The 17,629-nt window shown below is 35.2% G+C and overlaps 1 protein-coding gene across 6 annotated transcripts in view; it reads left to right on the top strand.

The window, feature by feature from the left end:
- Positions 1-17,629, top strand: part of Arhgap5 (Rho GTPase activating protein 5) — a 63,358-nt gene that overhangs the window by 11,209 nt on the left and 34,520 nt on the right. For all 6 annotated transcript variants that reach the window (XM_087552658.1, XM_087552661.1, XM_087552659.1 and 3 more), the window contains 1 exon segment: positions 921-4,809. In XM_087552658.1, the coding sequence (XP_087408784.1) occupies positions 1,090-4,809 (3,720 nt within the window). In that variant the 5' untranslated portion in view covers positions 921-1,089.

Consider the following 17,629-nt stretch of genomic DNA (forward strand, 5'->3'; position numbering starts at 1 on the left):
CTTAAAAAAATACCAAAATTGCTTTGGTTAATTATTAGACAAGTTGTTTACCACTAAGCTGCATGCATTCCTTAGCCCAAGTCTAAATTCTTAGTAAGTCATAATGACCAGAGTTACATTTATGAGTTACATTGTATCTGGATAAGAATATATAATAGATATTACTAAAGATGTGAGCATTTTGATAGAGATTAGGGTTTAGTGAAAAGTTTTCAATAGTATTAACTCCTTTCTACCCTTTACCTTTCCTCCTTTTTTTTCTCTCTCAATTTTGGGAGGATCGTATCTAATTTCACATAAGTATTGAAACCAAAAACAAACAACCAACCAAAACTCCTAAAATCCTGGGGAAATACGTTTTGAGGAATTCTGTTATCTAAAGCCAGTTATTTTATGCTTTTTGCGTCATGAGGCTGGAGATACATCTGTTTTAGAGTGCTTGCTTATAGAATGCTAGCACTAGGGAGCCCTTGATTCTACCCCTGACACAGTCAATATAAAACAAAATTGAGTAAAAGCTAAAAGTTAGTTGATAAAGCAGTGCATTTTAGTTATTCTTAACAGTCTTACAGAAGGCAAGAAAATTAAAGGAGTAGGAAAGATTAGTTATTTTCTCAGATCTGTAAAAAGGAATAATTGGAAGCAGAGCTCACATTTGTTTACTAGAGGCTTTAGGGAATTCATTTTAATGCTTGCGAGCCGTAAGGTTTATATATTTAACATTTATTGTTAGATTTACCTTAAAATTTGAGGTCATGTGCATTTATAAAAGTCAATTATAAATTGTTTATATGGTTTCTTTACATATATGTAACATTATTAGAATTATTAGTTTACATAATACTTTGTTATTGACATTTTTACTTTGTATATTTCCACATGCATAACTCATGTTAGTTTTTATTTTTTTCCCTTTCTAGGAAGATGATCCCTATGATCTTGAAGAAGACCTTTCTTTGGCGATGAGGGAACTACAAAGAACCAAATATAATTCTGAAATTCAGGATCTGTATTTTGAGAAGGTTTTATTTTCAGAATGAAAAGTATATATGGTTACCTTTATGAATGTAAAGACATGAGAAAAGAGTTATGATGGCAAAGAACAAAGAGCCTCGACCCCCATCCTATACTGTCAGTGTGGTTGGACTCTCTGGGACTGAAAAAGACAAAGGAAACTGTGGAGTTGGAAAATCTTGTTTGTGCAATAGATTTGTACGTTCAAAAGCAGATGAATATTATCCAGAGCATACTTCTGTGCTTAGCACCATTGACTTTGGAGGACGAGTAGTAAACAATGATCACTTTTTATACTGGGGTGACATAACACAAAATGGTGAAGATGGAGTAGAATGCAAAATTCATGTCATTGAACAAACAGAGTTCATTGATGATCAGACTTTCTTGCCTCATCGAAGTACAAATTTGCAACCATACATAAAACGTGCAGCTGCCTCTAAATTGCAGTCAGCAGAAAAACTGATGTACATTTGCACCGATCAGCTAGGCTTGGAGCAAGACTTTGAACAGAAGCAGATGCCTGAAGGGAAACTCAATGTAGATGGATTTTTATTGTGTATTGATGTGAGTCAAGGATGTAATAGGAAGTTTGATGATCAACTTAAATTTGTGAATAACCTTTTTGTCCAGCTATCAAAATCCAAAAAGCCTGTGATAATAGCAGCAACTAAATGTGATGAATGTGTGGATCATTACCTTAGAGAAGTTCAAGCCTTTGCTTCAAACAAAAAGAACCTTCTAGTAGTGGAAACATCAGCACGATTTAATGTCAACATTGAGACATGTTTCACTGCTTTGGTACAAATGTTGGATAAAACTCGTGGCAAACCTAAAATTATTCCCTATCTGGATGCTTATAAAACACAGAGACAACTTGTTGTCACAGCAACAGACAAGTTTGAAAAACTTGTACAGACTGTGAGAGATTATCATGCAACTTGGAAAACTGTTAGTAATAAATTAAAAAACCACCCTGATTATGAAGAATATATCAACTTAGAGGGAACAAGAAAGGCCAGAAATACATTTTCAAAGCATATAGAGCAACTCAAACAGGAACATATAAGAAAAAGGAGAGAAGAATATATAAGTACCTTACCAAGGGCTTTTAATACTCTCTTGCCAGATCTAGAAGAGATTGAACATTTGAATTGGTTGGAAGCTTTGAAGTTAATGGAAAAGAGAGCAGATTTCCAGTTATGTTTTGTGGTGCTAGAAAAAACACCTTGGGATGAAACTGACCATATAGACAAAATTAATGATAGACGGATCCCATTCGACCTTCTGAGCACTTTAGAAGCAGAAAAGGTCTATCAAAACCATGTACAACATCTGATATCAGAGAAAAGAAGAATAGAAATGAAGGAGAAATTCAAGAAGACTTTAGAAAAAATTCAGTTCATTTCACCTGGGCAGCCGTGGGAGGAAGTTATGTGTTTTGTCATGGAGGATGAAGCATTCAAATACATCACTGAGGCTGATAGCAAAGAAGTATATGGTAGACATCAGCGAGAGATAGTAGAAAAAGCCAAAGAAGAGTTTCAGGAAATGCTTTTTGAGCATTCTGAACTTTTTTATGATTTAGATCTTAATGCAACACCAAGTTCTGATAAAATGAGTGAAATTCATACAGTTCTAAGTGAAGAACCTAGATATAAAGCTTTACAGAAACTTGCACCTGATAGAGAATCTCTTCTCCTTAAGCACATAGGATTCGTTTATCATCCCACTAAAGAAACATGCCTCAGTGGCCAATACTGTACAGACATTAAAGTGGAAAACTTACTTGCCAATAGTCTATTACATTCGGATCATAACCGCTCACGCTTGTATCATGATAGTACCAATATAGACAAAGTTAATCTTTTCATTTTAGGGAAAGATGGCCTTGCCCAGGAACTAGCAAATGAGATAAGGACTCAATCCACTGATGATGAGTATGCCTTAGATGGAAAAATTTATGAACTTGATCTTCGGCCTGTTGATGCCAAATCGCCTTACATTTTGAGTCAGCTATGGACTGCAGCCTTTAAACCACATGGGTGCTTCTGTGTATTTAATTCCATCGAGTCACTGAGTTTTATTGGGGAGTTTATTGGAAAAATAAGAACTGAAGCATCTCAGATCAGAAAAGATAAATATATGGCTAATCTTCCATTTACATTAATTCTTGCTAATCAGAGAGATTCCATTAGTAAAAATCTACCAATTCTCAGGCATCAAGGTCAACAGTTGGCCAATAAATTGCAGTGTCCTTTCGTCGACGTACCTGCTGGTACGTATCCTCGTAAATTCAATGAATCACAAATAAAGCAAGCTCTACGAGGAGTATTAGAATCAGTTAAACACAATTTAGATGTGGTGAGCCCAGTTCCTATCAATAAGGATGTGTCAGAAGCTGACTTGAGAATTGTCATGTGTGCCATGTGTGGCGATCCTTTTAGTGTGGATATTATTCTTTCACCTTTCCTTGACTCTCATTCTTGCAGTGCTGCTCAAGCTGGACAGAATAATTCATTAATGCTTGACAAAATTATTGGTGAAAAAAGGAGGCGAATACAGATCACAATATTGTCATACCACTCCTCAATTGGAGTAAGAAAAGATGAACTAGTTCATGGGTATATATTAGTTTATTCTGCAAAAAGGAAAGCATCAATGGGAATGCTTCGTGCATTTCTATCAGAAGTTCAAGATACCATTCCTGTACAACTGGTGGCAGTTACTGACAGTCAAGCTGATTTTTTTGAAAATGAAGCTATCAAGGAGTTAATGACTGAAGGAGAACACATTGCAACTGAGATAACTGCTAAATTTACAGCATTATATTCTTTATCTCAGTATCATAGGCAAACTGAGGTTTTTACTTTGTTTTTCAGTGACGTTCTAGAGAAAAAAAATATGATAGAAAATTCCTATTTGTCTGATAATACAAGGGAATCCACTCATCAAAGTGAAGATGTTTTTCTTCCGTCTCCAAGAGACTGCTTTCCCTACAACAACTACCCAGATTCAGATGATGACACAGAAGCACCACCTCCATATAGTCCAATTGGGGATGATGTACAGTTGCTTCCAACACCTAGTGACCGTTCCAGATACAGGTTAGATTTGGAAGGAAATGAGTATCCTGTTCATAGCACTCCAAATTGTCACGATCATGAGCGTAACCATAAAGTGCCTCCACCTATTAAACCTAAACCAGTCGTTCCTAAAACAAATGTGAAAAAACTGGATCCAAACCTATTAAAAACGATTGAAGCTGGTATTGGTAAAAATCCAAGAAAACAGACTTCTCGGGTGCCTTTGGCACATCCTGAAGATATGGATTCCTCAGATAACTATGCGGAACCCCTTGACACAATTTTTAAGCAGAAGGGCTATCCTGATGAGATTTATGTTGTCCCAGATGATAGTCAGAATCGAATTATTAAAATTCGAAACTCATTTGTAAATAACACTCAAGGAGATGAAGAAAATGGGTTTTCTGATAGAACCTCAAAAGGTCATGGGGAACGTAGGCCTTCAAAATACAAGTATAAGTCTAAAACTCTGTTTAGTAAAGCCAAGTCATACTATAGAAGAACACACTCAGATGCAAGCGATGATGAGGCTTTCCCTACTTCTAAAACAAAAAGAAAAGGAAGGCATCGTGGAAGTGAAGAAGATCCATTACTTTCTCCTGTTGAAACTTGGAAAGGTGGTATTGATAATCCTGCAATCACATCTGACCAGGAGGTAGATGATAAGAAGATAAAGAAGAAACCCCACAAAGTAAAAGAAGATAAAAAGGTAAGTTTATATTTATTAAAGTGCCCACTTTTACCTTAAAAGGAAAAATATATATTTAAGATAATAAGTTTTGGCATTAATAAGAACTTATAAGATCATTAAGAAAAGATCATTAAATAAATTTGGTATCTTTAGTTTTTTAAAATTCTAAAAAAAAATGATAGGGACAGATTTGTTTTTCTTGTTTTAGTGCATTTTATTTCTTGATGCTTTATTTGGAATAGAGGGCTGAGTTTATATTCTTCAGCATGAAAATTATGAGTGGATGTTTATTTTGTCCTTTCTATTTTCAATAACTTAATTTAATCTAATGGTATCAGATTTGTATTTAATGCTTTCTACATCTTTTTTTCAGAGTAGTACTTTAGGAACTTCTATTACTATTTGACTTGATTTCACATAAGCCTTCATCAAGGATTTTATGGTTATTAAGATAATACTCAGTATATTTTTATTCCAGTGTATTGAATGTTACATCAGTTAAATTTTAGGTTTTAATAAATTATTAATGTGAAGTTCCTACAGTTGGTTGGTATTTATCAGGCCCAATTAAAGGTAGTTAGATTTTCAGTGCATAGTAAACTGCCCATTTTAACATGGATAGACGTTTTAAAAGTTTAAGCTATGATATTTATTTTCCTAATTCTGTAGACAAAACATTTAAACTTTTTTTCATCTAGCCTAGACATGTAACATATATTCTTAGGACCTCATGACATATGAGGTAAACAGTATATCAGTATATAACAGTAAATATCTCTGGCATCTTACAAATACAACCTTTTTATCATCAGTCTTGTCTACAGTTCTAAGATGGATTTTTTTGTTTGTTTAGGTTTTGTTTTTGAAATAAGATCTTATGTCCCTCAGGTTAGTCTTGAACTGTGTACTCAAGGCTGGCTTCGAACTTGTGCTGCTGTCTCAGCTTTCTGAAATTACAGGAGTATACCCCTTCAAACTTACATAAATGTCAAGCATCTGTAACAGTGGTTTTCAACCTTCCTAATGCTAAAACATATAGTTCCTCATGTTGTGCTGACCCCCCCACCCCCAACCGTAAAATTATTTTGTTGCTACTTCATAACTGTAATTTTGCTATTGTTATGAATTGTAATGTAAATGTTTGATATGCAAGATATCTTCTATGCAACCCCAGTGAAAGGCTCACTGGACCCCTAAAGGGGTTGCAACCCTCAGATTGAGAACTACTAATCTATATATATAGTCTTTCCACTTCAGTATTGCCTTTTTTATATGAGTTTATTTTTCTGTTTTGGTTCACAGATCTTAATTGTTTTGCTATCTTAGAGGGGGAGGGGGAAGATGACCCACTCTTTTTTGATATAGGGTCTCTTAACTGAACTTGGAACTCACCAATTGACTAGGCTGGTTAGCCAGTGAGCTTCAGGGATAATACATACTCACTATATTGGCCAGCTTTTATGCTGATCAGAATTCAAGTCTGTGGGCTTATGCAATAGGCATTTTACCAACTGATCCAACTCTCCATCCTCTAGTATAACTTCCACTGAAATAGTAGTTGCAGGAATAGTAAAAGTTGCTGTACTCCAAGGTTCGTCAGATTTTCTGGTTGTTTACATCCCATCTTGCTTGGGCATGAAATATGGCTATGTTTGTTTGCTTGTTTAAGTATTTGGAGGTTAAACTGAAGGTACTGGAATCTTTTCTCTTAAGTGCTTCATTATGTATTCCCTATACAAAATTATCTCTAATAACAGTGGTGTTTGAGTGTTTTTGTTTTCCATCTGGCAAATTGATTAAAACTGGCTGGTTAGTTTTCCAAGGTTTTCATTTTGACAGCACAGTGAATGAGTCATTTTTTTAAATGAAAGCTGGTTCTAGGCATATTCTTAAGAATATGTTTGTAATCATCAGATTCAAAAAAGCCTGTATTTTTTTTTAAAGTAACATTCTTACTTCTGAGCACAGGGTAAGAATATACCAAATATATATGTTCTGGAATTTTAACATGTTTTTCATACCAACTGAATAATCATACAACTACTTGGATTGAATGTTACTTCATGAGTTTCATTCTCCTATGTGGTGATTTAACTCTCCAGTTAGTTCTTTGATTGTAAGCCCTCTTTTTCCTTTCAAATCTCAAGTCTGAATGTATTCAAGAGTTGAAAGCATGTAATAATTGAAATGGTGTAGGATTTTCATTCTTTCGTTTTAATTAAGTGTGTATAAGGTAATAGTTCTGTTTATAATCACTAGCATCTTAGATGCATAGAACAAGAGTACTTTGGGTTGGGGATTTAGCTCAGTGGTAGAGGGCTTGCCTAGGAAGCGCAAGGCCCTGGGTTCGGTCCCCAGCTCGGGGGGGGGGGGGGGGGGTACTTTGCCTTTAACTTTTGTTATTTGCTAAGTACTTCTATTTGATGTCAGCATTTTTTTTTTTTTACTCACACTAGTGTTGAATTAGCTTTAAGTTATATTTTACTCCTAATTGATTAAAGTCACATTCTCAGCCATCTTCAGAATTCTTTTCAGAAATGTGTTAGACTTTTATGTATCATTGCTTTAATTATTAGGTCCATGGTTTGTGTGCTTGGACTCTTAAAAACATTTAAGAAATTCTTTTATTGAAATTTTCATGTTTATAAAATTTGGAGTTATATAAGTGGTTCTAGATTGTTATTTTTCAAAAGAGAAATATAGGTTATGCAACTTCAGACAAGAGCAGGTACTATCAGTGTGATATCTATAGACCTAGCCTTCTCTGGTTTGAATCCAGGCTCAAATGCTCTATCATACCTAGCAGTACTGTGAGAAAAAAAAAAGGGACATTTATTTAGAAGAAGTACCTAGAATATGTTGTTTGTTGGAGAGAGATACTGTAGTCCAAATAAACATTTTTTAAGTGAGCATAGTGGGAAAGGATCACTGTAGAGTACTATTCACAAAACTTAAAGAAAAGGAAATCAGTGGTTTTATTTTAGGTGTGTTTTAAGGAAAAAACTTAAATGGAGGAAAGTTTTCAATTATTCAAAAGCATCAAACTGGCTGCATAATGTGAAAGATGATAGAAATTGTCTTAATTATTAGTACTGAAATATTAATATAGATTTATAAGGGCTTTTACTGAACTATAGAGCTAGTTTGGAGCTAGGCAGAGCCAGTGTACCACAGGATTACAAAATTGCCTTTGGACTGTTTTTAAGATGTATGCAAAACATAAATGAATTTGATATTTAGCTTTGAGTCTCTCCTTCAAGATAACTTTTACTTATGCAGATACTACAAAATGAGAAAGAAAATTGAGATTAAACATATTTAGTTCCAAACATTTTAAATAAGGTATACTCAAGGTATTTGGAATGTGTTATAATTCATGTTGTAGTTAGGGACGAGATTTGGATCATATAGATAAATCATATCTATAAGATAAATAAATAAACATACAGTTATAAAGTGATCCAGGTTCAGAGGCCATATGGGAAATCAAGAACTAAAAGTTGATTCTTTGGAAAGACTAGAAAATAAATAAAATTGGCAAGATTGGGAAAATGCAGAAGCCATAAATAAAACTTAGGAATAAAAACGATGGGATGGGTGAATATGATCAAAACAGGTATAAAATGTTCAATTAATTAATAAAAATATATTAAAAATTAAAAACAGAAATGGATATATAATTACAGGTACATGAAAATAAAAGATACTGGTGAGTACTGCCAGTTTTGTGTATGCTACTTTGAAAATTTAAACACAATAGACATAAAATATATGATTTGATAATTTGCCTAAATTAAAAGAGCATTTAGTTAATTGCAAGGTAGCAGTTAAATTTTCCCACCAACAAAATGCCTATTTCATATAATTTTATGAGACAGGTCATTCTGTTGTTATACAAATTATTTCAGAATAAAAATCACAGGAATACACTCTGCAATTCATTCTCATATTAGTCCTTAATTTCATAATTTTATAACCAGATAAGGTATAAGAAAGAAATAATACATGCCTGTTTTATTCACGAGAATTTATTTAAAATTCTTAAATATAAATATCAGGTCCACAGACCCTTTACTGTAAATTTGACTTTTGTTTTGTGACAGGGTTTTGTTAGCAAAGGCTAGTCCTGAACTCTTAATCCTCTAAGCCCCACCTCCCAAATATTGAGGTTAAAGGCATGTCTCACTCTGCCTGGCTAGCTTTGACATTATTGATTCGGGACCTGCTTGTGAGCAAAAAACATTCAAAATGAAAATCTTAACCTATTTGGATTTATACTGCATATATAGAAAAAAAATTGATATCTGTAATTAACTCCATAAATTAAGTTAAAGAAGAAAAAGTATTATTATGGTATTGGTACATAGAGGGAGAAAATGCTTAATAAAATTTCATGGAGAGACTACTAATTTAGGAATAGATGAGAACTTGGAAAAGTACATGCTTTAGAATATAGTGAAGTCTTAGGTATGGAAATAAATGTCTTTAGAACCTCAAAAATCTTTATTAAAACGTCTTCTTTAAGTATTGAACTTGTACAAGTTCAAGCCAGATAGGGTCCCAGCACTGAGAGGGTGAAGTAGACAGGCTTTCAGCTCTAGCCAAGAAACTATTTGCAGTTGATACATGTGTCTCTTGGTATGTTACCCACACTCAAGGGCAGGCCCCATGCCCAGGATAGTTAGCTAACACAAAACAAACTCCATGATTCTTGTTTGTTTGCTTGTCTGTCTGTCTGTCTTACTGATTTTTTTTTTTTGTTTTGTTTTAAGTCTCGATAAGAGAGAAGGCACAGGAAATTGAGTGGGTAAGGAGGTGGAGAGATGTGGGAAGAGATGAGAGAGGGAAACATCACTATATACTGTCTGAAAATTTTTTAATAAGAAAGTGCCATTGTTACTGGTATGAATCTCAGTCTCAAGGGCAAAAGCTAGTTTTCAGATTCTTGTGCCTCTTCATAATGAACTTTACAGAGGTACTTGGATGTGGATGGACCTTTCCTTCCCCGGAGCTGGGGACCGAACCCAGGGCCTTGTGCTTGCTTACAAGCGCTCTACCACTGAGCTAAATCCCCAACCCCTGGACCTTTCCTTTTAAAGGAAAGCGTATAGTTCTCGGGGAAGATCCAAAGGAGCAGAGAAGTATGACATATTCCACTTGACCTGGCACCCAGAGTACAAAAAAGGCCAAGGTAACTTGTTATGAGTCATGAACATAGATAGTACTTGCCCCTCCCATGTTCCTCTAATATGGGCTTTTCAGAGCATGCTCCCATGATTGGTTGAATATCAGGTAGACTAAGAGCTGCCAGTCTTTCTACTGTTCTGCCACCTGCTTTTCTTGCTAACTTCTGGAATCTCATTTTAGCAGCCTCTGTTTTCACTTAATTTGTAAATTTTCTTTTTTAGGTACCATTTAGTGTACATCAGTTAATCTCTTAGCAGTTAAAGAAATTAGGGTCTCGGAGGATGTATCTCTTGTGTTTTGTTTTGATTTTTGATGGGGCTGGGGATTGAATTTACTGCAGGACTTCATTTAACAGAACATTTAAATTGTTTGAAAGTTTCTTTTTAAAAAAAATAGCCTATTTTGGGGGACTACTTACTGCTTAAAATTAGCAGTTAAAAAAGGTACCAGTTATTTAGTGGTTATTTGGTCTACTCTTTTAAGAGATTCCGAGAGTCACTTTTGTGTGGAAAATGTGAGAAAGTAGTTTTTGTTCTTTTTTCATCAATCTTTCAACTAACATCATTTCTAGTCTCTTTGTTTTGAATTGAGTTCTGTTTCTCTTAGCCAATTATCAGTCTAGTCAGAGGAATAAAGATATACTACTGAACTTGTATCTGAGCTTTCATCCTCAGAGCACTGAATAATTTCTAAAGGGTGAAAACTACAGGGTCTACTATGAGGAAGACTGATGCCATATTTATGATTCATAATTTTGGCTTAACAGTATATTGTAGTTGAATTCAGTGTAGATGAATGGCCTTGTCTTTGTCATAGTGAAAAAAATTATATATAAACAGAAGCATCCGTTTAATAATTACAGTTTATTTTGGAAGAGGATACTTATTTTATTCAATTAGGTTTTTACTGAATACTCAATATGACTGACAACTGTTAGAAGCTAATACAGATATAACTAATCCTTGACTGTTTTTTAAGGAATCAAGTCTAGTAAAATTGATTTTAGTTAATATTTTGAGCAAAGTATAACAGAACTTTTGAATTTTCCATATCTTTGTCTTACCCAGAAAACACTGGCTTTGGTTATTATTTCTATCACTTTCTTACTGATAGGCTAAAATGATCTTTTGAATCATTAGTTAGGTGTGTGGAGTTTATAATTCTGCATAAAATTAAGTTTGGTTTATTGTCATACATGTTGGCATGCATGTGCCCATAGCCCTAGCTACGTGGGAGACTGAGGCAGGGTATCCTGGACCTAGTAGTTTGAGAACATCTTAGGCAACATGAGTGACATGCAGTCTTATGATTGGTTTCAGTGTTGGTCACATCAGTTTATGGTACTATATACATTCAGATTATAATATAGTTATTTCCCCTTATATTTTGCAATTTGTCATTCCTTGTTCTGTTCTATCTTATACATTTGACTGATTTATTTCTTTTTAGACATAGATTGAAATGCATAATTTTAAAAGTATATTCTAATTCACATTTTACTAAGACCCAAAAATAAGTTGCTTATTTTTGCATCAGATTAGTTACAATTGTTGAGAATATAATAATGTATCAAGGAAGTTCTTGTATAATGCAGAATACTTTTTTCTAATATATAGATGGACACTTCCTATTGGAAGACAGGTAAATTTATAGCATTTCTGGTTTACGTACTGTTAACTTTAGTGTGTTGTAAATGATCTGTTTGATCATGGAAAAACATGCATTTTTATGATTTCTAGCTCTATAGTGTTTTCTTGATGGCTCAGCTGATAATGATGCGGGTATTTTCAAGTAAACAGAAATAAATGTATGCCTTTGAAAAGTAGAGTTGAGTATGGTGCCGTATGCCTCTGAGCTCTCCACACTCCAAAGGCTGGTGCAGGAGGAACTTGAGTCAGCTTTGTCTGCATAGCATGGCTTTATTTCAAAACAGAACAAAACAGACTGTAGGAGAGAGAAAGGATTTTTAACTAAAAGTAATTTTTCATGTCTTCAGTCCTTAACACAAAAATGGGTATAAAAAAAGTGATCTTGTGATTCTATTTAGTGTTATCCAACTATAAATAAGGAACACTTTTTATGCTTCGTATGAAATAATTGTTTTGAACTTTTTAGAAATTTTTTAGCCTTTAAGTGTCTGCAGAAAGAGTCGAATGTTTCTCCTGAAAAAAAAAAAAAGAAAGAAAATGCATACAGAAAATCTAACTAGAGTTTTGATAGTTTCACTTACTCTGTAAAGACCTGTGGACCCCAGCTTAACAACTCTTAATAAAATGTGAGAGAGGAAGAGGGCACTCAAATTTTTCTTTCTTTTTTTCAATTTTTTATCTTCACTAATACATTGGTTGGCAAACATTGGAGTTAATTTAAATTTTAAAAAAGTATTTGGCTACCCCAAATTTGTAGCATACTTTGATTATTTGACTTTCTGTATTCCAAAACCAAAAGGCACTATAAGATTTTAATAAAAAAAATGAAGTAACAAAGTTTTCTATTAAGTATTTTGGGGGACACATATGGTGAGAACTAAGTAAGATGGTGTTATCACTTACAAGGTGATGACAGTCGGAGATGTTACAGTAGAACTGATGGAGAGAAGAGGAGGCATGGAGACAAGGCAGGTCTGTTCACTTTGCATGCATCTACTGAGGAAAAGTACAATATGTCAGTAATAGTGCATGCATGGTGTAAGGTCATCACTAGGCATAGTACACAGTTATCACTATGGAGAGTAGTTGTTATTTATATTTCATTATCACCCCCGAATTTTTCTAGAACATTACTTCTCACCTAGTAAATGATGCTGCATTTAGTTGTACCTTTTATGGTAATAAATGATCTTTCCTGTCCATTACTAAAAAAAAAAAAAAAGTATTTGATGGGTAATGAGAAAAAGAATGTCAGTGGTTTTGAGAATGAAATTCTATGTATAATATAAAACTTAATTTCTTTTAAATATAGTTATTTGGAAAACCCTGATTAAAAAAATTTACTGATAGACTTAGAACAAGGTTTTGTGGCAGTGTCCTGTCCAGGTTACTCTTAGTTTATTATTTAAGTTGTTAATGGCATTAATAAAATATATCAGATGGATTATAGATGTTGATGTTCATTTTTCAAAAAATACTATTTTATAGAAGGAAGTTTTCTGAATTAAGGCCAGAAACTGTCTAATTTGAATCTTCAAGAACCCTATATCTACAGTTATTTTCTCATTTCACTTACAGTTAGCTTGAAAAGTGACCAGTTCTTTTAAAAGGGACACATCCCTGTTTTCCAAAGCCTAGTTGAACTCTCATCCAGTACCCAAAAGTTTTATATACACTCTAAATGGAGTTAAATAAATTTTCATAGAGTCCAAACTCCATAAAAGACTTATACTAATCTCTTATAAGGTATTTCCTTCCCATGTAGTTTTTTCCTTCCCATTTTTTTAATATTATGGCTAGATATTTTTCTCTCCACTGTAAGCATTTTAAAGGTGGTTATCATTTATCTTTATATGCACTGCCGTAGTGTTTCTCATCTTTACTCAGGCAGGACCTCTGCCCCCCCCCCCCCCAGCTGGGGACCGAACCCAGGGCCTTGCGCTCGCTAGGCAAGCGCTCTTCCGCTGAGCTAAATCCCCAACCCCGCTTTTTTTTTTTTTTTTTTTAAATGGGACTCCTTATGTTGCCCAAACCGACAAATGATCTTCAAATGATCTTCTTGCCTTGCCTTGCCTTGTCTTGTGGATGCTGGGTTTACCATGGTACCTGGCTTCAGGACCTTTTTCTTTAAGTTAAAATTCTCAGACTTCTCAAGAATATTTTCTGCACCCAGTTACCAGACTTAATGCCTTACTTTTTATTTCACCAACCTATTTCAATGGTTCTCAATGTACTACTGCTCTTTAGGGACCATGAAACAATGGTTGGCTGTTACTACTGGGTTGGAGTGTTGTTGCCCTAGCATATAATAAATATAAATCAAGGATGCTACTGATATATCAAAATTCATTCCTCACAACTGTGGATTATGCAGCCCAAATGGCTCCAATGCTAAAGTTTGAGGATCATTGGTACAGCTGATTGTAGTCTTTAAGGAAGTTCCAGTAAAGTTGTAAGATGGCAGGTGTCTGTGGCATGTTTGTACCTGTTCAGTAAGAAAGGCAGGTTTTTCCTCATAGGTCATAGCATTTGCTTCTCTGTCCTCATGATTGAGCAAGATTGTGTTTTTAGGAAAGTGCTGATACAAGTGCTGCTCTGGACCAGAGCTACAAACTACTGCTACTCCTCATCCTCAGCTGCTCTTCAGTCTGCTCTCAAACACATACTGCTACTCTATTGTTGTGATCTTAGTTAAGGATTTCATTACTTCTTATTTGTATTATTGCCATGTTTTTATTAAATATTTTATATTGTGATAATTGTAGATTTTCATGTCATTGTAAGACATGATAAAGAAATCTGAGGTTTTCTACAAGAGTATAACCTTGTCAGTCAATATCACAACCACTACATTGGTATTAGTTAAATGTCTGCTTTTTAATTCTCTAATTTCTGGGTTGTTTATGTGTGTGTTATGAAAATTTTCACATGCACAGGTTTGTACAGTAAAGATGCAAAAACAACTTTATAACCAGACAGCCTTTCTATTGTTCTTTTATAACCATATCCTTCTCTACCTCCTCTTCTTCCTCTTCTTCCTCCTCCTCCTCCTCCCTGTCTTTTCCTCATTCCTAACTTGCCTACACCTTCTAACCTGTTTTCTGTTTGTGTATTTCTGTCACTTTAAACATTTATGAATGAGATTGAACAGTAGGTAACTTTCTAGAACGGACTTTTTTCATCCAGCATAATTTCCTTTGGATTTATTTAAATCGTTGCATTTTTAAATTCTTATTGCTGAGTAGGATTCTACAGTATGAGTATATCCAGTTTTAATATTGTTGAAGGTCACTGGGTTGGTTATGTTTTAGATATGAATACTTTTCTGTGAACAGTTGGTTTGAGTTTTTCTTAAATAAATAATGAGTTTTTGTGTTTCTAGAATAGAAACGTACAATTGCTAGGTCATATGATAATTTCTTATTTAGTCTTGTAAGGAAACTACCTTACTGTCTTCTTGAGTGGGTGTAACATTAAACTCCCACCGTCAACGATGGTCTATCCAGTTTTTCCACATAACCACCAGTATTTACAATGTAATTATTCTGAGTTTCTCTATTCCATTTAGCATTAGTTCAGACTGCTCTATTACTCTGAGGGATTATGCTAAAATGGAAACACCTGTTCCCTTTTCCCACAGCATACTTGTGGTTGGTTTGTGTACGGAGTTCAAACTCCTCAGTTAGGTACCTAAAGCTATTTGCAGGAACTCTGCTTTTCTGCCTTTGTCATTCACTGGTATACAGTTTTAAATTCTAAGAATATCAAAGTAGGTGCAACATATAATAATTACGTCAGTGCTGTTGTGAAGATTAAGATTGTGCACATCAGTTTACAAATGTCTAATATACAATAAACAGTAAATGGCAGTTTCTAAGTTCTTGTCCTTATCTTTACAAGTAAGCAGTCAAGTTTTTAGTGGCAAGAAGACTTACAGACTAACTAGATCCTTAGATTTCTGAATTATTTCTGACCTCCTATCTTGTATATAAAGTTCTGTCTTTTGTCATTTTCAAATTTAATGAACTGCTTTGTATGTACCGTTAAATAATTGGTATTGAAGTATGGGTTTTCCTTTTTTTTTTCTTCATGATAGATTGGATATATTTTTTAAATTTTATTTAATCTTTTTTTTATACTCCAGATTTTATTCCCCTCTCAGTCCACCCTCTGACTGTTCCATATCCCATACCTCCCCGTGCCCCTGCCCCAAGTCTCTATGAGGATGTCCCCACACCTCCACCTGCCACCCCACCATACCTCCCCACTCCCTGGGGCTTCCAGTCTCTTGAGGGCTAGGTGCATCTTCTCTGACTGAACCCAGACCCTGCAGTCCTCTGTGTTGGAGGCCTCATATCAGCTGGTGTATGCTGCCTAGGTGGTGGTCCAATGTCTGAGAGATCTCGTTGGTCCTGGGGTGGGGGTGGGGGTGGAGGTCCAGGTTAATTGAGACTGCTGGTCCTCCTACAGGGTTGCCCTCCTCCTCCTCAACTTTTCCCTAATTCAACCACAGGGGTCACCAGCTGTGACCATTGGCTGAGTGTAAATATCTGCATTTGACATACTCTTTCTGCTGCTTGTTGCAGTCATGATAAGTTCCTTTTTGTGAGTACTCCATAGCCTCAGTAATAGTGTCAGGCCTTGAGGCCTCCCCTTGAGCTGGATCCCACTTTGGGGTGTTGCTGGATCTCCTATTTCTCAGGCTGTTTTCTGGTTTTGTCCTTGGAATTCTTTCAGACAGGAACAATTATGGGTCAGAATTTTTGACTATGGGATGGCAACCCTCACTTGATGCCCTGCCTTTGTGTTGAAGATGGGCTCTACAAGTTCCCTTTTCCCACTGTAGGGCATTTCATCTAAGGTCCTCCTTTGAATCCTGAGAGTCTCTCACCTCCCTGGTCTCTAGTACATTCTGGAGGGTCCCCCCTCTCCCACCTCCTACCTGTTTGCATTCTTTCTGCTGGTCCTCAGGACTTCAGTCCTTTTCCCCCTACCTGATCATGTTCCCCTCTTCCCCTCTCTGCCCCCTTTCCCACCTAGATCCCTCCCTCTTCCCTCCTGTGATTGCTTTCTTCTCCCTCCCAAGTGGGATTGAGGCATCCTCACTTGGGCCTTTTTTGAGTCCTGTGGACTGTATGTATCCTGATATTTCTTGAGGACATTAAATTCCTCAAATTTTCTGTCCTTCACAGTAATTTGAAACTCTACACACAGGAAAATTAGTCATTTTTTAAATATGCTGTTGTGTCCAAATACATTCATAATAGGATTGGCCTTTAACCTTACAAGTAACAACTTTGTGATATGATTCAGATGGGATTCTTAAAATTAGGAATAAGCATTTATAACACTCAGAAGAATGTGTAATTAGGTAAGTAAAATTGTTGGTGGGGGATGGTATCGGAAAGATGGCTTAGCATTAAAAGCACTTGGTGCTATTGGAGAAGATCTGGGTGTGGTTCTCAGCATGGCAGGTAACAACAGACTCTAGGTAGTTGAAGGGGATCTACACCCTCTTTTGGTCTCCCCATAAAATGAGCATAATGCATGGACATACATTCAGGGAAATCACTTATACACATAAAATAAAAATAAATCTTAAAAAGAAAATATCTGATAAATAAAACCGAAAATACTTTATTCAGGAACTTTGTATAGTAAAGATCTTATGGATTACTGCTTGTAGTTTTTTCTGTTAGTTTCCTAATATTCATTATGTGTTAGATTATTGTTCAGTACATATACTAAAAAGAGAGAGAAAGGTTACCAGATTCTAAATAGTGCTTTGAAAAATGTTACTAACATGCTTCTAATTCTTCACTAGGAAGAATTAAAAGGGAAAGGGAAAACTCAAGATTGACTCAAGGAGTTAGACTCCAGAGAATCAAATAATCCTTTCAAAAATGGGGTACAGAGCTAAACAAAGAATTCTCAACTGAGGAATATCAACATCCTTAGCCATCAGGGAAATGCAAATCAAAAAAATCCTGAGATTCCACCTC

This window comes from Rattus norvegicus, chromosome 6 (assembly GCF_021556685.1).
Source record: "Rattus norvegicus strain SHRSP/BbbUtx chromosome 6, alternate assembly SHRSP_T2T, whole genome shotgun sequence".
NCBI classification, from domain to species: Eukaryota; Metazoa; Chordata; class Mammalia; order Rodentia; family Muridae; genus Rattus; species Rattus norvegicus.